The 21192-nt window shown below is 41.8% G+C and overlaps 1 protein-coding gene and 1 long non-coding RNA gene across 3 annotated transcripts in view; one reads left to right on the top strand and one right to left on the bottom strand.

Annotated features, from left to right (window-relative positions):
• Positions 1 to 21192, bottom strand: part of LOC5572625 (enhancer of mRNA-decapping protein 4 homolog) — a 48059-nt gene that overhangs the window by 7454 nt on the left and 19413 nt on the right. For both annotated transcript variants that reach the window (XM_021845988.1, XM_021845989.1), the window contains 3 exons: positions 12152 to 13182; positions 3163 to 4361; positions 2926 to 3091 (listed from right to left, as the gene is read on the bottom strand). In XM_021845988.1, the coding sequence (XP_021701680.1) occupies positions 2926 to 3091; positions 3163 to 4361; positions 12152 to 13182 (2396 nt within the window). The remainder of the gene's footprint in view (positions 1 to 2925; positions 3092 to 3162; positions 4362 to 12151; positions 13183 to 21192) is intronic.
• On the top strand, positions 875 to 2908 carry LOC110676798. The gene is made up of 3 exons (XR_002500730.1): positions 875 to 2131; positions 2191 to 2262; positions 2338 to 2908. It is a non-coding gene; the product is annotated as an uncharacterized LOC110676798 (long non-coding RNA).

The following is a 21192-nucleotide window of genomic DNA, read 5'->3' on the forward strand; positions in this document are numbered from 1 at the left end:
GGCCGACGCTGATGAGGCCTGTGAGTTGACGCCTTTGTTTACTCTAAAATGTGTTGAGGCCTCCTAGTTGTGGCTTGTTTTTTCATCATCTTCTCATGTGGTCATGTCATCATCTTCATGTGGCCTTTTGAAAATCATTCAAAATTGATGATGAAATAAGAAATTTGAAGTGTAAAAGAGTGTTAAGTGGTGAAGTAAAGTACATGGAGATCCCTACAGCAAGAGAAGATTCGTGCGGTCGATTAAATATGTGATTGACTGAACTCTTCGTCATCCATGAACATTATGTATGTGCTACACGAGTTTGTCGTCGAGAAAATGTATGGAAATATTCATTCAATTGAAATAATATTGCAATTGAACGTTATTTTTTATGCAATTGAAACCAAATCCTGTTTTTGTTGATAATTTGTGAGGTACAGACAGGCTGACACAGGTACTATTAGGTAGTATGATACAAAATACAGCAGTCTACAGGAACCCGATAATGTTCGCCGTTTAGACAACCACTGTATAAAATAATACAAAGAGCAGTCGCTCCGTAGTATAACCTGCATCTACTTAGTGAATTTGGAACGTTTTTCTCAATCTACATTGCAATTTTGATGTTTGTTTAACAGGCCTCATCTCGGTTTCCGTCAGATATAGAAATGAGGCCTTTTTGAGAAAAAGGCCGCATTTGCGATGAATATCCTGGTTAGCGGAAAATGAGATGGGGCCTTTTAGAAAAATGTTATTTTTTCAACTTTTATGCATATTTTTAAATGACTATTGTATGTTACAGTAAGAATAGGCTCTTATACACTGAAATCAGCAGAAACCCGATTTGTTTACATTTTGGACTTGAGGCCTTTTCAATTGTTGGTCTTGAAATCTCGTTAATAAAGATAAAAAAATCTTTGAAGAAATTATTATACCAATCTCTGGAGAAATGCTTTGAAGCTGCCTTGGAGTAAGCTCTGAAAAATTACTGAGGAAATCATTTGAGGTATTTTTGGATTGATCTTTGAAGGAATCAGGAATTTCCGCGAGATTTCTGGAAGAATCCCAGAAGGGTTTTTTTTTCTGAAGAATCTCACAACGATTCTTGGAAGATTTTCTGTTTTATCATAAAGAAATTGCAAGAGGAATACAAGAATCATTTCTGAAATAATTCTAAAAGGATATTTGGACGGAACAGCTCGAGATAGATTTATAAAAGAACTACAGAGGGATTTCTTGATAAATTTCAAAAAAAAAAAATATACAGAATTCCTTGAGGGTTACCGGAAGAACTTCAGAGATTTTTGGGATAATTCCAGAGGAATTTACGGATAAATTTGAGGGGTCCCAGAAAAAATCTCAGTGAGATTTTCTGAAGAATCTCAACGGGATATTCAGAAGAATCCCAGAGAACTGTGGAATTTCTTGAAGAATCCTAAAGTGATTCAATTATTAATTCTATATTACCTTCCGAAAGAATCCCAAAAATAAATGAAAGAAGAATAGAAAATAATCATTAATGCATAAACTTTACTTATTCGATCACTTTTTTTCATAGTGTTCAATCACCGTGCACGCGAGAAATGAATCTGGCCATGGTGCAACAACCGCGCTACATTCGATGAATCCTATGCAACAAAAATTGTCGTGACTATCCGTCAAATTCACTCATCAAAACCATTTTGATGAATATAACAACACAGTTCATATGTTAACTATGCGGTACACTGAAACTAATGTTGCAGTATTTGCAACCACTGCATGGTTCTTAAAATTACTATTCAGAATTATGTTTAAATTTAACGTGTTTGTCTTTACAAATACTGCAATATTGTTATAATTACTATGACATCGATCGATAAATTTTACTTTTACGAAGAGTCAAGAGCACTATTGCCTTGCATTGGAGATAAATACAATATCGTTAATTTTGAATGAGCAATGTTGTCATGTTTACCATGTGCATGGTAATTTGAACAACAAAGCGTGATGATAATGCCTCTATCAACTTGGCTGTTTTTCTCCGTTAGCTTGCGAAGGATTAACGTCAGTGCGGTCATAGAAAGACTTATTTTTAGTGTTTTGGCCATAATAAGTCCAATGTATTCATAGTGACTACTCAACCCATGCTGCTATTAATCCAGAGTTGGTAAGAAATACTCATAGAATATAGAACAATTCACTCAATAACTTGTTTTCATTTTGCAGATCACATCGTGCAATTTCCAGACCCAAATAAGTGATCCAAAATATAAAGACTAGTTCATTCTACTTTTATTGGTGAGTATTCTATTATTTATCGATTTATTACGTTTTGTAAATAAAAGCGAAATTAATTATGAATATGTTTTATAGAAAATTTGAGCGATGAGGAGTAGATGCTGCATGTGCCGCCATGTTCCAATCAGAGATCGATGATGGCAAATACGGGCATAACATTCTCTACAGGACACCACTACAGGCGCCGTTTATAAAATCCAAAATTCAAGTTTGTTTATGGACTAAAACAATTATCATATAAATAATTCTGCAATAAATAATTATGATTTATGTAATTAAATAGGTGTTTTTAATAGGTTGGGATGAAAATAAGGAATATTCAAATTAACTGTACGATAGCTGGCTTTTTAAACGCATCGCATTGTAAAACAAATTATTATGAATTGTTCTCAAGATTACCATGTAGCATGGTAATTTTGACTGAACCGTCGAGTATCGTCGGCATGGTAAAAAAGACCGCACTTCCCGTTTGAAATGAATGTGTAACGTAGTCTGCACAAATCAAGTGGTACAGCGCATTTAATTTAAACCATCAACATAGTATTTTTTTACCGCAATGCTGTTCTCAGTGTACACACATTTCGACAAATTACTCAAATTTTGCAAATTTGCCTTATTAAATGCAAGTAGTACTTTGATTCGGCGGCGACAGTAAATACTTACATTCCTTCGTTCCGGAGGCAAACGTGTAGGTGAGCTGTACGAATATTTCCCTCAAAACCCGTTCATTCGCGGGCAGAATGATCTTGTGCAAAGAATCGGTGTACAGTTTCTCCAGTCCTGTTTTTACTCCAACTTCCACAGCATGGTTCATCGCATCGATTACTGCCTGCAAATAGCAACAAGAATTGTGTTATCAAAATCCTTTCCCACACATACTGAAAGAAATTCTGTATTCACCTGTGATCGACACAATCGCTCGATGTTCACCTTTGTAAGATTCTCGTTGGCTTGCAGCTTCCATTTGCTGATGTCATTCTGGATCACTCTGACCATGCCTTCTAGTTTGGTACCAACGATTAGCATCACCTGCGATTGCAGTTCCCGGACAATGATCGGACGCAGTCCCTCCACGATTTGTGGCACCATAACCAGCGGCATCTGCGTCATCTGATTCGTTTGGGTCGTTTGGAGCAAGTGCGTCATCGATGCTTGACCACTTCGATAGGTGCTGTTGATTACAGGGGTGATCAATGCTTTAATTTCTTTCATCTCCTTATGATAGGCTTTGGCATCTTCCAGACGAGCACGGTTCAGCTCGTGGATCTGCGAACGGAGGCCGGAAATTTGATGAGACTGTTCCTGGACGACATCCATCAATCGGTCCATTTTTTGAGTAAGGTCGTCCAACTGTTTGGAATTTTGGGGCACTGTAACAATCATCGGCGGTTGCGGTGGGGGAGGTTGAGCCGAAGGAGGATGTGGCACTTCCGGGGCCTTTGGCCAGTCAATATTGTTAGTGGGTTCGTTTTTCACCAGCTTCTCTTGGGATGATGGTCCCTGTTCCTTGTTGATCGGTTTGACTTCCTGTAGATTCTTCAGTGGTTTAGGTGCATCAGAGGCAGCCGGAACTTTCCGTTGCTGCAGGACATCGTCATCATCATCGTCATCGATGTTCTTGAAATTATAGCCTTCATCTCCATCGTCGTCGTCGTTAATTTCGTTTTCCAGATCATTCAGTTCGTCATCGTCGGCACCGATACCGTCAGTTTCGTCCAGTAAAACGTTATCCGAGTCGTAGTATTCGTTCAGACAATCGTTATCCTTAAGTGACAGAATCTCCTGTACCTCTCGACTGGGACTGGAGCCGCCGCTGGCAAGCATCTCGGCTGAAGGCATTGGCGGGACGGGAGGAGTTTCCAAGGCGGTGGCCTTCTGCTGAAGTTCAACCGACTGGCGAACCTTGGCTTGTTCCTGCTCTTCGATCATGGTACTGTTGACGATGTTCAGCATACTCAGCGGTGAAGGCTTATCTTTGTAGCTATCGTTGGGAGATTCATCGGTTGTTTGAAGTTGTTGTTGCTGTTTGGTCACGTTGGCCAACATGAAGAGGGTGCTGAGCACATTTGGATTGACGGCATCGTCGCTTTTGTGCTTTTCTGGAATAGTTAAAAGGGTTAGTTCATACAACAGGCTTAGGAGGTCAATTTTAACTTAAATCATTGAAGGAGCTTTATCGATAAGCCCGAAAGGTTGATAAACACACACCTGATAGAATTTCATCATTTACTTCAATTAGGGAGCCGAATCCTATTCTTGGCACTTTTGATTCACTTCGACAGTGGGTTTTTTCAAAGCTACAAAGATAATATTTGGCCACAGTATGCGTCGTACTAAAGCGCTTCCTATTGCAAAGTGTCAGACAATTCAGGCTGATAAAAACACCCCATGCCAAAGTGAATCATGGAAGTGCTCAAGTAGCTATGCACCCTACTCAAGCACTACCGAAGAAATTTCCGAAATATGTGAAATAATTTCAGAAAAAAAAATCCGAAAGACAAAAGACTTCCAAGAGAGATCCCTAAAATAATTCCAGAGTGTCTACTCGTTTACTGAAATGAAATTCCCTGATATTTCCAGGTTTTATCCAGGTCTTAAGAAATAATTCCAGGCTCAAGAAAAACTCTTAACCCAAGATCGGTCGCATGCGTGTACTGAGTACACGCACCTCGAAAACAGCTCGCTCTTCATATACAACTCGAGCGAGGCGGTGCCGGCATTGGCTGAAAGCGCGACCGCTCTTGAGTTAAATACAAATGATTATCGAATTATTAATTTTGAATGAATTTGAATTTATTTCTAACAGAAGGTTTTAAATGGCTTCAAAACACTTGAACAAAAAACAATGATTTCTTTAGTTCTTTAGTGATTATTTCTTAAAGAATTCCCCCTACAATTTCATTTTAGAAACCTTAAGAATACAATATGGATTTTTCGAAGGAGAACTACAGAAAACACCTCAGAGACTTCATTAGGAATTCATCCAAAGATTCTCGTACAAAGTCTTAAGTCCTCTAGACTTTTATGCAATGATTCTTCCATTGCTTCCTTTGGGCACTCTCAAAAATACCCGTTTAGAACATCTAAAAAAAACAATATGTTCTTCAGAAAGCACCTCTGGGTCTTTTTTAGAATCTTATACAACATTGTTTTTCAGGATATCTTTAACATTTCAACTTGAAATTTCTCTATGGATACTTTCTGGATGTACCCTAGATATATCTTCTAAGATTTCTTCTTAGATTACTCCAGTAATTCTTTGAGATATTTCCAAAGTGAGTCTTCGAATATTTTTTTCTGACATTTTTAGAAGAATATCTCCAAAGAAATTTCATAAAAAAATTTCAGAAATTATTAAATAAATCTTTGATAAAAACCTGGACGAGTAATATTTTAAAAGTGAACTCTGATGAAGCTTGTGTAAGGTTTAAAGTACATAGCTCTTGATGAACAAGGATCCCTGAAAGAACTCCTGGACACTTGAGTAAGTTTTTGAAGATTATCTAGATCAATTTTTGAAATATTGAAAACAAAAATCAATCGAATAGCTTATCCCGTAGGATTTTCTGAACTCTGATTCCTTGAGTAACATCGGACGGAATCCCCAAAGAAGTTGAATTGAATAACCTTTAGAAGAGGGTATTTTATTCGAGTTATTCATTGGAAAACGTTGGAAGAAACTACTAGAAAAAAATCTATAGGAGCATTATGATGAATCGACGATAGAGTTTATTGGGAAATCCTTCCTTCCTAATAGATTTCCTCGAAAAACTGTTTGAGCGATTCCAGGAAGTAACCATGGATGAACTCTAAAGGAATTTACATGAAAACCCGTAGGAGTTCTTGTGGGGTTCCTTGGTAAAATACCTAAGCGAATTTCTTCAAACTGTGGAATAAATCTTTGTGTGGTTTCTTGAAGAAATTTCTGTATATGAATCTTTGGAAAATTCTTTAGAACAACAACTGGAGGAATCGATTGAAGAATTAGTGCATAGTTTGAGATAGTTCTCAAAAAAAATCGAAGAAATAAATGAAGAAATTACGGGAGCACAATCTGGAGAAACTCCTCTAAGCATCCTTCAAAAAGTCGCTAGATGAATTTCTGGGATAATTGGTAGAGAGAACTCTTTAAAAAAATCTAATTCCTCGAAGGATCTGAGAAAAAATCTAGATGAGCCTGTTGAATTGTCGGAATACAGTCTCTGAATGTTACTGTGAATAATTTTGCATCGGGATTAACTGCAAGCAATATAATGAGTATAGTGACTTAAGAGGTCATTTTTTTCAAAACAAGACTTTAGAGATTTTCCGTCAAAAAAAGAAACTTTTTCAATACTTGCATTGAAATAGACACCACGTATCTTAAAAGAGACCTGCTACTAACTCTGCAAAGCACATGAAATGTTTTTTTTTTGTCTTTCATTAGAATTTCTACGAAAAACAGGAATGCTTAAAATACATTCTGAGAGCGGGCTCTAAACAGCTAGTCTGATCTGACGAAAAAGGTCTATTCAGAAGCTCTATTAAAAAGTATTCCTTTTAATAGGACCCGTAGTTCAAAATTGTAATGTGCTGGAACATTTTCGAAACCAGCTTCAAATTCACCAACCCCAAATTTACTAGGCAAATCAAATGCCTAGATCTTTGAAACATGCAAAAATGTAATCTTTGTTGAGCTGCGTAATATTATTGCTACCTTTGAAAATTTTAATCAAGCAGATTCATAATCTGCAACAAACAGGCATTTTTTTCGGAACTACGAATAATCGATGATTTTAGTACTTTCTGATAAATATATGGTGAATTGAAATTTGAAAGCATTTCACGGAAAACGTCCAAGTTTATTCATGAACTGAATCATTCAAATAGCATTCTTAGGCGGCGCAGTCGAAATTTTTCATATTAAAATAAAAAAATAGTTTCGAAATAGTCAATCGTGACCATATTCAACCATGAATTATGTTTCAAAATTGTTTCCCTGAGTGTGGCCAAAATTCCCTGAGCATTCCAGGTTTTTTCCAGGTTGAATAAAATTCCCTGAGAATTCCAGGTTTTCCAGGTTTTTTCAGGTAGTAGACACCCTGTAATTCTTTTATGCATTCGCAAAAGATTTGTAGAATTCCAGCAAGAAGAAATCCTTGCAAGGATCCAAGTAGAGATTCTTTCTTAGCCTTGTGGCTAAAGTGCAAATATAAACATTCTCAAACATTTCTTTATACGACTTCATGCTGAGTAAATGCGTTGTATACATGAGCAAATGCTTTTATCAACAAATATGGTAAATCTACTCAGCTAAAGCTGTGTATCAGCAGCTCTTATGCATACCGATCATTGCTTTGTCTCCACTCTTATATGACAAGTAGCTGTATAAAATCTTCGAAAAGCGCTTTTTCAACACTTTCGCAATTGTTAAATAATGTTTATACAACCTCCCTGTGGCACGGTAAATGCCGGGCTAGGCGTACCTAGTTGTTTGGTACTTAGCCTCCTGACCAGCATCTCCGGGGCAAGCAACGGGGGCAATCGTACACGACATGCTCCGCTGTTTCCTCCACACCAGCACAATTGGGGCATGCAGGAGATTCTGAGTGCTCTATACCTGCTTTACGAGCCATCAAGGAAGATGTTCAATGCTTCAACCAAAGAAGTACCAGAGGAGTCCGCAACGCTCAGAGGTTGGCAGCAGGAATGGGATAACTCCACTAAAGGTAGATGGAACCATGATCGGCTAATATCAACCCGAGCGTGTTGGGCTCCTGGTTAGTGAACTGCGGAATTTCGGAGTGAACGTGACAGCTATCCAGGAAATACGCTGGCCGAGAACCGGAGAACGTGAATTCCGAGCGGTGGACCCCATCGCCAACACTTCATTTAAGTACCACATCCACTACAGCGGTGGCGACAGACCAGAACGTGGAGTTGGCTTCATAGTGATTGGGAAGCAGATGAAGCGAATTATTCGATGCAAACCGGTAAGCGTCCGAATCTGTGTGTTGAGAATGAACGGCAAGTTCTTCAACTACAGCCTGATCAGCTTATATGAGTTCTATGAGAGCCCGGATAAGGCCTACGGAGAGTGCCCAAAACAAGATGTCAAGGTCGGTCATCGGCGACGCAAATGCGCAGATCGGGAAAGATTTTTTTTCCGACCTGTCATTGGAACGGAAAGCTTCCATTCCGTTACCAATGATAATGGCCTATGGCTAGTAACCTTCGCTGCTGCTAGAGGGATGGCAATCAGCAGTACCTACTTTGCACGAAAGAGTATCCACAAACACACCTGGCGATGCCTGATCCCAAATAGACCACGTGCTGGTTGATGGGCGACATTTCTCAGATGTCATGGATGTCAGAACCTTCCGAGGCCCTAATATCGACTCAGATCATTATCTCGTTGTATCTAAAATTCGGGCGCGGTTATCCAGCATCACGAGTTCCAGAACAAACAGAACGCGCTTTAATACACAATGCTTGTCGACTGAGCTAGACGAGCAGTTGGGAAGAATCAACGTTGCTGGAGATTTCGACAGCTTGTGGGACGCTATCCACGAAGCTGTGACAACAACGGCGCGGGAAGTGATCGGCACTGGTCAACGACGAAGACGAAACGACTGGTTCGATGAAGAGTGCCAAAGAGTGACAAACATGAAGACTGTCGCCAGAAGCCGTATGCTTGTGGCCGGTACCCGACAGAACAGAGAGCGGTACAGGGATGCGAGAGCCGAAGAAAAGCGAATCCACCGCAGAAAGAAAAGGCAGCACGAAGAAAGTGTGGCAGTTGAAGCTAAAGAAAGCATGAACCAGAATGATATGCGGAGATTCTATGCAACGGTCAATGGTGCGCGGCACAATACCGTACCGGTGAATGAGAAGGGATTTTGCTGACCGATAAAACGGCGGTGGATGCCAGGTGGAAGGAGCACTTTCAGTAATTGTTGAACGGTGAAAATGGAAATATAGCGAGGAACAGGATGAACATTGATGATGACGATCAAGCTGTGGACCCACCGACTGTAGGAGAGGTTAAAAAGGCTATCAGCGAGCTAAACAACTGTAAGGCTGCTGGTAAAGACGAGATCCCGATCGAGCTTCTCAAGCACGGAAGCTTTACCAGTCGATCCATCGAGTACTTCTGAAGGTATGGGAGGACGAAGAATTGTCCACCGGCTGGTTGGATGGCCTCATACGCCCTATCTACAAGAAAGAGCACAGACTGGAGTGTGCCAATTACAGAGGAATTGCCCTACTGAATCCTGCCTACAAAATTCTGTCTCGCATCCTGTTTAACAGACTGAGACCGCTCGAGGAGTCCTTCGTCGCTGGTATTTGTGAGGGCCGTTCGACAACGGACCAGATGTTTAGCTTGCGAATGATACTAGATAAATTCCGGGAGTATAACTTGCAGACTCACCATCTGTTTATTTATTTCAAGGCGGCGTACGACACAGTGAAAAGAAATGAGCTGTGGCAGATTATGTCTGAACATGGTTTTCCGGCGACACTAATAAGGCTGATACGTTCTAGGCTGGATGGTTCGAAATCAAGTGTTCGGATCGCAGACGAGGTGTCAACCTCGTGCGTTACGTCAGACGGGTTGAAGCAGGGAGACGCACTTTCGAACTTACTGCTCAACATTGCACTCGAGGGCGCTATTAGGAGATCTGGCGTGTAGAGAAATGGCACTATTATCACAAGGCCGCACATGCTTTGTGGACGATATAGACCTAATTGGAATCGATCACAGGTCAGTGGAAGAGGCATTCGTGCCTCTGAAGAGGGAGACAGCGAGGATAGGCCGGACCATTAATTCTACCAAAACGAAGTACATGGTTGCAGGTAGGGATAGAGTCAGGTCTGGTTGTGAAGGCGCTGAGGTAGTGTTTGACGGGGATGTATTCGAAGTTGTTGAAGAATTTGTTTACCTTGGAACACTTGTGACATGTGACAACGACGTTTCCCGCGAAGTGAAAAGACGTGTTGCGGCTGTGAATAGGGCCTTTTACGGACTACGTAACCAGCTTAGGTCCCGCAGCTTGCAAACGGAAACAAAATTCGTATAAAACATTGATTCTTCGGGTGGCGCTCTACGGGCACGAAGCGTGGACGTTGAAAGAGTCAGACCGGGAAGCTCTCGGTGTTTTCGAGCGTAAAGTGCTGCGGACAATACTCGGTGAGAAACTCGAAAATGGTGTGTTGCGCAGACGCATGAATCACGAGTTGTATCAAGTGTACGAAGATGCGAATATTGTCAAACGTGTAAAATACGAAAAACTTCAGTGGGCTGATCACTTAGTGCGAATGTCGGAAGAAATAATTGCGAAAATAATATTCAGCAGGGAACCAGGTAGATGTCGGCGACTTCGGGGAAGACCACGAATACGCTGGTTGTACGCAGTGGCAGAGGACCCTAAACGTTCGGGGCAACTGGAGAAATTTCGCCCAAGACCGACGAAGATGGAGCTCTACAATACGCCCGGCAATGGCGTGACGCTACGCTGTAGCCATCAAGGTATCATGGTAGGTACGTTATTCCGGGGAGATGAGGGTCTGAGGCCAAGGGTAATGTCGATGCACTATACACCACTTGAGCAATTTGACAAGAATTGCTCAAGTACAGTACATGGGCTGCTTTTAGTGGGTCGTCGTTGGTGCGGCATCCCTACACTGCCTGAGTTGGGTCTACCCCGTTTGGCATAATGCCGTTTGGCATACAGTCGTTTGGCATAATAGTCGTTTGGCATAATAGTCGTTTGGCATAATAGTCGTTTGGCATAATTTGAAAAAGGAAGATACTGCAGTGGTATAGTGATATGCCGTACCATAAGAAGCGTCATAAAATTCCATGTTCCTTTATTTTTTCAAATGACATCGAATAACTTAGGCGTTGGATATATTTTTGTTAAAGATGCGCCATAATATCCTGGACTTAATGACCCCGGAAGTCATGTAATGATGCAATTCCAAAAGAGCTTTATTCGATATTGGTTTCCTTCAAAAATGATGATTAGAAGTATGTCCTATCACTAACTGACAACGGAATGTACGATCGTGAGCAGTTTATACACACTCCTTTGCTTAATGGAAGGAATTTGATCAAATTCAATGTTTTTCACAATTATGCCAAACGGCTATTATGCCAAACGACCGTTATGCCAAATGGAATTATGCCAAACAGCTATTATGCCAAACGACTGTATGCCAAACGGCATTATACCATACGGCATTATGCCAAACGGGGTAGACCCGCCTGAGTTACCTTCTCAGGCGTCTGTTTGCAGATTTCCCCCTTGTAAAAAAAAAATAATAATAATAGGCACACCAAACAGCTAAAAGTTAGACTTTACTAAGAACTTATTTTTTTAACAAATATCAGCTAATTTATACCAATCAGATGCATTTGAAGTCACTGTTGGCCTGTTAGGAATATGAGTTGAAACGGTATGTTAGCTGTATAACAAACGACAAAGCACTTCTTTTATATGTATTATGCAGCTAAACAAAGCATATTGCATAGAAACAGCCGCATTTATGATGAGGACTTTTATTCCACCACCAGGTTGCTTAATAGTAAAAGCAAAAGCGTTAACTGACAAAATATAGTCAGCTAACATTTGTAACTACAAAATCTTCGTAACTACGTTATTTGCGTTTTGACAGGTTTCATTTTTTGCAGCGCTTCAATTCAACTGTTATATCTACAGCAGAAAGCAAAACATCCTGAGTCAAATTGTTAGTTGGGTGGTAATCACAGGTAATCACTGGTTGCTTTTGTAGTGATTCTAAACTATTCGGGGGTGTTGCAATATCTATAGGTAAATCGAGTGTTGTAATACTCAGTGATTGTATGGCGGGTAGCCATTGGAGAACATGCTTAATAACAATGACTTACCCGCTTTATCGGCAGACGAAGAACTGAACGAATCTGGCGTCATTAGATTGATCGTTGGCTTCTGCTGACTGCTGCTGCCGTTACTGGCCACACTGCCGGTGCTGCTCGTAGCACTTACTGCGACTGCAACGGCAACGGCACCATTGGAACCGGTGGAAGCCGGAACTGTGGCGATTGCTGCCGACACCGTAACATTCGGTGACCGTATCCGACCCAGCTCTGCGGCAGGTAACGACGTTTCGCTCGGTTTGGGAACACTTTGGTCGGATTTATCTCCCTCGCTGCCGAGACTTCTGTTGGCGATTTCTTCCGCGGTAGTCAACTGGTCATCTTTTTTCGTCGAACTAATGGACCCGGACGAAGTGTTCGAAATATTACGATACTCGCTACTGTTGCTGGAAAGAGTGCTTAGCACCTCGGTGCCGAGAGCTACACTTGGCTGGTAGAAAAGCATACACTCCTGAACACTTTTCGGTTGGACGAGGAACATCCGGATCACTACACTGACCACACTGTACAGGGAACTATTCTCATCTTCGTCGTAATCGTCCAACGCCTCGATCAGATAAGCGTCACTGGTCTTGAACTTGCGAACTGCCACATTCAGGATACCGAAGCTCAAGATCGGAGAGGGAAGCGGGAATTCTGCCACCGACGACACGAATGCTTTAGTCATGGCAACCGCGTGGGAGCCGGCAGTCGTCGAGCTGACGGTAGATGCCATGGTGGTGACCTCGCCAGACTTGGAACCGTTAAAGCTTTCTTTCGAGGGCTTTCCATTGGTAATGGAGAGTTCATTTTCCGAGCGGAATGCTTCCTTCCGGATTTGAAGCACATACAGCTCTCGAGTGGCCATATCGGCTAAGATGAGATAAGACGACGTGGAATCGATCTCCGCAATGAAGCTCAAGGGTTGTTCGATCGAGGGAGCAAATTTGATCGTCTGAGTACACTCCCAGGTTTCGCACGACCACACCTTGATTTCGGTGTTGTTCTCCGCGCAGGTAATGGCATGTTTCCAAAGGGTTTGACTGGAATATTGAGTTGGAACGTGTTAGTTTGTTGAAATTTGAATTGACCTTATGTCTGTGTTGTGAGGTAAATATGGTACCAGAGCACTTTGGAAGGTTGTACCGTAAAGTGCCGTAATTCAGCGCAGTTAAGGAATAAAACGATTCAAATGGTTAACTAAAAAAAGTATTGCATCAATAAAAAAGCTTTATGAGTGGATCGCTAGCAAATCCATTTTAGATTATGGGAAAAATATAAACTAGACTGTATTCATAATTTAAAATTGAGATTTTTTTGAAATAGTTCACTTGTAGAAATTGCCTAATTCCGCGCACTTTTGAAACGCTTTTCCATATTCTGCGCCGAAGAACGCCTAATTCCGCGCACTCGCGAAGCAATCAAATTAACATTAATTTCAATGTAAGGCAGAATTCATTCATTACGTAACGCTGAAATAGAAAATTTACAACCCCCTCCACCCTCCATAATACTTTTTGTATGAAAAAAAAGTAAATTTTTGTATGAGCCGTTAAGTTTTATTTCTTATATTTTTATGACTATCACATGAAACAAAGATAAACATTTGTTATGGACTTTTCATTAACGTGGCATTGATACTTGTGAATTTCGTATAGGGGAATGTGGGGCAGTTTGGAGACCTTAAAGAAATTCGATAGAAGTGCAGAAAATATTATAGAATTATCAGTTCTTTGTACTATTTCCAACAATTTTTAGATCCGCACGATTTCCATTGTCCTATAAAGTTCACGAATGAATGAATGATTTTTCAAAATTTGTAATTTTTCGTGTCGATTTTTTATAGATGGGATGATATGAGCACCCTATTTTAGATTGTGAAATTATCTCATAGAATCATGTAATTTAATTATTTTGTTCACTCAACTGGAAAGTAATTAGTGTTTAAAAACACTCTTTGCAAGAAGATTAAATTTTAAAGAACATTGTAACAATCAATCATCAACATTCTACCATCAGTGCACCAGTTTCCGCTCATGTTCCAGTAGCCCGCTCACACTGAAAACTTTAGCCGCTATACAATTGAAATCGACAAATAGAATCATACTGTGGACATTTTTTGTGTATTTACTCAAATTACCTTACTTTTTGAACTCGTGAGCGGACTACTGGAACATGAGCGGATACTGCTAAATACGTTGATGGTATTTCGAGTATATTTTTTTCATTTTTCTATTACTTTAGAAAACTGACTTATAACATACATATTGCTTAATTTCCTTGCCAGCTTTGGAGTTGCATTTTACTTCAGTTGAAATTTCAAAAATTTATGCAGTTTTCAAGAGGTGCTCATTCCAATCCATTGGCGAAACCGCCCCGACTACCCCTATAGGTATTTGTATTCTGCATTGTTCATACAACACAAGACCCAGTTCGCATTATTGCTTGGAATCGATATGCCTTAAAAAAATCAATCAATTGTATCCGCTAATGCCACGGGTACCTGAAACTTAAATCTGTTAAGCAAACTAGAAACCTCAGAAGATCCATAAAGTTTATCCATAAATTACGTCTCACAAAATATGGCCATTTGCAATCTCTCTTCCCCGTATATCATACTTTTTGTTATTTGTGGTTCACAATGTTAAGTACATTTTGTGTGCACAGATGTATAGATTCTCTCCTCTTGTGGTATATTGTTCAGACAACAATTTTAAAATTTGTATGGGCTTTGGTCTTTGGATTAACTTTTCCTCTCACCATGAATGACCACGTGGTTTCTGGACGGTCGCTTTTAGTTTCCCTGTAAGTGAGCTTTCACGAGATTCTGCTTGCCCGTGAAACGTATTTATGCATGAAGACACCATATCTTCCAAGGCTCTTTCAGTTGTACAGTATGGCCCATAAAAATGCGAAAATCGTCATATAATGTTTTATGGTAATTTTTACACAGAAAATGTGAATGAAACATAAATATTATTCATTACTTGTATTGTTTAATCTATTTTGTTGCAATAACAAACTCGCAATTAACGCAACAAATAACAAATTAAAACTTTATTAAAATATGAACGACATGTGGACTTGAACAATGCTAGGCGAATACAAAGATTAATAATTTGGACGATGACATTTCCCCATCGGTCTGGCGTGGACGGCATCTGTCAGTCTGACGGTTGTCAGATGATGAGCCACCGACTGCGTGCTGACTCCGGTAGGGGTGGTCCTCTCAACACCTCCCCCTTTTAATAAAGATGGAACGGGTCGTACCTCACAGGCACCTTTCGTCTGCGCGAAGAGTGGCGAGGTATGGATGGATGCTGTTCAACTCTTCTTGGTGGGCGTTGATGACTTCGTTGAGAATCACTGGACGGTTTCGTCCTCTTCTGTACCGGCTCCTCCGGAACACTGTCCAGATCTAGATCGTGCTGTGATTCAGACTCGGTCTGTGTGTTCAGACCCCATGTGTCTAGTAGGATGTCTAGTGGAACTTGAACGGAGTTTTCTGTTGCATCCACTGTCTCGGATTCACTCCGGCTTCGAAGCTGATTGCAGTGCGATCGGATCAGTGTATTTTTCTGCTGCAGCCAAACGTTGTAAATTACGTTCCCCACTCGCTCAAGTACCTGTCCTGCTTCCCAATTCCAACTGTTGTTCTTGAAGACTTTAGCCCAGACCAGGTCTTTTGGATTATAACTGATGGTCTTGGCTCCATGTTTGCGGTTGTATTGATCGTCTTGCTTATTTTGTTCCACCTTGTGAAACGTAGCTGGAGGTTTAAGCAAGTCAAGCGATGTGCGTAGGGGTCTGCCAAGCAACAGCTCAGCAGGGGACTTCTCTTCAGGAGCGCTTCGGTTAGGTGTTGAACGGTAACACAGCAGGAAGGTGTTGATGGCTTCGCTGAGACACTCCCCTCCCGCTGTAATTTTTTTAAGTGTTCGCTTAAAAGTGTCGACGAACCTTTCTGCAAGACCGTTGGACTGCGGGTGGAATGGTGGTGTCTTCAGGTGGAGTATACCGTTGTTGTCACAGTAACGTTCAAACTGCTCACTGATGAACTGGCGGCCGTTATCACTCACTATGGTTTCCGGCATTCCAAAACGTGCGAAGATTCCTTGAAGAATTTCCAACGTAGCAGATGTAGTGATTCGACGAGTTGGGACTACTTCGGGCCATTTCGTGAAGGCATCGACTAGTATAAGGTAATACCAATCATCCACAGGCCCTGCGTAATCGATATGAAGTCTTTGCCAGGGTTTAACAGGTACCGGCCATGACTTCAGTTTGGTTCTGGTATTGCTTTTGGCAGCCATCGCACATTCTTTACAAGAGAGAACAAGTTGAGCGATGCTGTCGTCGATGGTTGGCCAGTATACATAGCTGCGGGCGACTGCTCTCATTCTTTCGACGCCGGGGTGTCCCTTATGGAGCATTTGAAGGACTTTCTTGTGGAACTTCGACGGGATGACCAATCGCTCACCATAGGCTAGGCAATCGGATATGACTGATAATCCGTCTTTACGTAGAAAGAACTGCTGACATGATTCGCTGATATCGCTCTTTTTAACGGGCCAGCCCCTCTGAACGTGTTTGACCACTTCTTGAAGAACAGGATCTGCTTTTGTTTCTTCCTGAATCGATTTATACGTTAGTGGAAGAAAATCTAGGGATTGCTGCACAGCATCTTGAAAAGTGTTCTCCATTTCGATTGCCGCAATTACGTACTCCTCATCAGGGCGAATGTGGTTGTTGATTAACCTGGACAAAAGATCTGCATAGCCAAAACTTTCGGTGGACACGTACTGAATGTCAAAATCGTATAAAAGGAGGGTCAGCGCCCAGCGCTGTAGCCTGTTGGCAGTATAAACGGGTATTCCTTTTTTAGATCCGAATATGGCCAACAATGGCTTGTGGTCGGTTTCTAACGTGAAGTGCCGGCCAAATAGCATGCGGTGGAATCGTGTTACAGCGAATATCAAGGCTAACCCCTCTTTCTCTATCTGGCTATAGTTTTCTTCGGCCGATGTCAGACTTCTGGATGCATGACAAATTGCTTTTATGGTGCCGTCTGGGAACTGATGAGCGATCCTAGCACCGATGCCGACGGATGAGGCGTCTGCCGATACGACTATATCCAGTCTAGGATTGTAGTGCGTCAGCATTAGCGGAGACATCAACAGTTCTTTGAATCGGTCGAACGAGTTCTGACAATCTGCACTCCAGTTCCATTTGGTTCCTGCTTTCAGGAGTTTGTCCATTGGGTACCGCAACTTTCGCATTTCTGGGATGTACTTTGCATAGTAGTTTACGGCTCCCAAATAAGACCGTAACGATGGAACGTCGTGTGGCGGTGGCATATTGGCAATAGCAGCAACCTTGTCGGGGTCTGGTCGGACACCATCGCCATCCATGATTTGCCCAAGGTAATTTACTTGCTCCATGTTGAAAGTGCATTTTTCGAGTCGCACAGTGAAACCATATTCCTGTAACCGGTTCAGCAGCCGCTCGAGGTTTTGATTATGCTCCCCTTCAGTTCGGCCGCCCACAAGAACATCATCCAGGTAGCCGCAGGTGAACTTGAGTCCTGCGAGCATTGCATCTACCAACTGCTGAAAAGCCCCCGGGGCTGACTTGATGCCAGGAGATAAGCGCGTAAATTGGTAGAGCCCCCTGTGGGTGTTTATTGTGAGGAGATTTTGGCTGTCTTCATCGACCTCTACCTGAAGATAGGCATCGGAAAGGTCGATATGACTGAAGTACCGACATCCTGACATCTTCGAAAAAATATCCTCGGGTAGCGGAAGTGGATATTGGTTGGACTCGAGGACGTCGTTTAAACCGGTCGAAAAATCGGCACAAATCCGTACTCTTCCGTTGGGCTTTCGGACGACCACAATAGGAGCAGCCCAGTCAGAGAAGTCTACTGGTTTGAGGACCCCCAGATTGTGTAGACGCTGAATTTCTTCTTCGACTGCTTCTTCCATACTGTAGGAGACGGGACGCTTTGGCCGAAACACCGGTGTGGGATTTCCGCGAAGCTGAAGCTTGACCTTCGTTTTGCCGCATAGTCCCATTTTGTTGGTGAATACTTCCGGGAATTTCGCTTGGATTGATGCTACTTCTGACGACGACCTGCTGCTGACTTGGTTGCAGAAAGAATTGATAGGCACATCCCAAAGGCCAAACTTATCCATCCAATCGGAACCTAGAACCGAAAGATTAATTTCCGGTACCATGACACGACACAAACCTGGTTTGGAGACACCGTTGATGGTCACGTCACACCAGAACTCGGACGCGATGTTGAGCGGCTCTCCTGAAGCTGTCACGGCTTGGCATGATGGAGGAGATGCCTCTGGTTTCCCGATTTGCTTCCACATGGCGTCGGTTATTATGCTGATGTCCGACGCGGAATCAACTTGAAGGCGTACAGGAACGTTGTTGATCCGCACTTCAGCATATTTTCTTCCATGACTGACGGAATTTACGGACACCACTTTCGTTGATTTTTGATTCCGTGCATTCTTCTTCGCATTGGTTCCTGCTGGTTTCCCGGCGAAGCAAGCACAATAGCCCTCTTTGTGCCCTTTCTTCCCACAATCACGACATGTGTGCTCACGAAACTGGCAGTCCTTTGAAAAGTGCATTCCTCCACACGACCAGCATGGAGAACGCGGCTGATTTGCACTACTGCTACCTCCGTTACCCGATGATTGGTATTTAGGTTTGGGAGTCTTCTTGTTGTACTTCACAGCATGCACATTTGATGTTGATGGTTTTTCTACCAGTACGTTGTCGTTCTTGAGGTTCACTAGGCTTCTGCAGTCCTCCACAATTTTCGCTAATGTGATATCCGATGATTCATTCAGCTTCGTTATTAGTCGCATCCGAATATCGGAATCCTTCGACGACTTGAGGCCGCAGACAAAGATGAGGCATTTAAATTGTTCTTCGGACAGGTCGGCAAGTTTAAAATCCACACAAGCTCGATTCACCTTGCACGAATACGCAACTATGTCTTCCGTGTCATCCTTGACGGTTTGCAAGCATTGATACCGCCGGTGGAAAATAGAGACGGGTGATCCGAAGAGCGATTTCAACTTCTCTATAGTTTCGCTGAAGGTGAACTCGTTGGATTGTTTCGGAAGAATGAAGCTTGTATATCGTTCGTGGGCCGATGGATTGAGCTTCCTCATAAGAAGTCGGACTTTCGCGGAATCGTCCAGCTTCTTGGCATCCTTATCGAACAATTCCGAGTAGCGGGAGTACCAAGAATCGAACGTGCACCCCTCCTCAGGTGCGTAGCCGAACTCGTTGATGTTGCTTGCTAGCGCATTCAGTGCAACGTCGTCACGGGAAAGCTCCTTCAGGCCGAGCTGTGTTGCTGACATCTGCTGGGACAACTGGGTAATCAGTCTCTGCTGTTGAGCGAGAATCTGCGTCAGGGCTTGCTGGAATGATATGGCTTCCGCTTCATTTGCCCCCCAGCTGGGTGTTCCTTCGCGAGACATAGCAGCTAACCTCTACTCTTGCCGAATCTCGAATTTACTCCCCGATCGCGAAAAACACCGATCTACGCAAAATTCCGCGAACCGTTTTGAGTTTTACTCGTCGCCAAATTGTTGCAATAACAAACTCGCAATTAACGCAACAAATAACAAATTAAAACTTTATTAAAATATGAACGACATGTGGACTTGAACAATGCTAGGCGAATACAAAGATTAATAATTTGGACGATGACATTTCCCCATCGGTCTGGCGTGGACGGCATCTGTCAGTCTGACGGTTGTCAGATGATGAGCCACCGACTGCGTGCTGACTCCGGTAGGGGTGGTCCTCTCAACATATTTAGACTCAGTTTTTCGCTTTGGGCATGATTTTTATGTGTTACTTTCACCTTACCAGAGAGGAATTGGAAGAATACCTTCAAATTTTATCATGCGGACGTCGAGTTCTATATCTGTGTGATGAAAGCTTCTAAAACATCAACGATGGCGTGAGATTCTTTACAGGCCTTGTCTCCAGCATACGCCCATATCAAATGATAGAACCGGTTTCTACCTGTGTAATTGGAGACTTAAACATATTTTCAAAAAACGGCTCTTTTGGAGAGCTTTGATTGAACCTTCATATAAGTGTGAAAAGCGGCTCCGTTTTGCTCAAAACCTATGAGCTAGTATTGATATAAGTTGTCTCTAACCGAACGAACAAATTATATCCTCATAAATCTGTTATAGGCCTCCGTGTTTATTTTTTATTCAACTTCAACAAAAAGTAAAGGCATATCAAACCTATAGGACTGACTTGCGATTCACGGCAGTATAGCATGTTTAACTTGTTTATTGTTCAGCGAAGAACAGTGCGCGGAATTAGGGCATTATAAAAAAACGTGACCTAATTCCGCTCATTACTTTTTGAGATGAGACTCAATAATTATGCTAATATTTGATAAGATTTCATAGAAGCATCATGAAACATATCTGTAGCAAGTAGTTCCATAGAAAATTGCATAAAAATTAAAACATTTTCAATAAAAAAATCGCTTTTGTTTTTGTCCTACAGTCTTAGCACGGACGCTAAGGAAATTAGAAAAATGGCGTCAGCTTCGACGGGCCTCCACTGATTATTTTTTTACGCCGCGAAAAAATGCCTTATTTGCTTTTATTGATGATTCGAACTTATTCTAAACAGTAGTAGCATCAAATGGCATTGAAAGTTGTTGCAATATTGATGTGTATTTCCATATATAAATCGTTTTGTATGAAATGCGCGGAATTAGGCAATGCGCTGAATTAGGGCACTTTACGGTAGCCTTTTTTGTAATTTTCTTGAAAATTGCGCGTTTTCTGTGCCTTAAAGTCATATTAACCACAAGCTAAAATTAATATAACTTCAACGGATGTTGAAATTAAAAAAAAATAAAACAAAATAGGGATTGAAAATTTTAAACTTATATTTCCGAATAAACATTAGAGAAGTCTTGAGTCTTTTTTTCGGGAACGTTGGTGTTCATCCCATTTTAGTCCGCCCACGCAAACTAACACCACTAT

This window comes from Aedes aegypti, chromosome 2 (assembly GCF_002204515.2).
Source record: "Aedes aegypti strain LVP_AGWG chromosome 2, AaegL5.0 Primary Assembly, whole genome shotgun sequence".
In the NCBI taxonomy this organism is placed as follows: domain Eukaryota; kingdom Metazoa; phylum Arthropoda; class Insecta; order Diptera; family Culicidae; genus Aedes; species Aedes aegypti.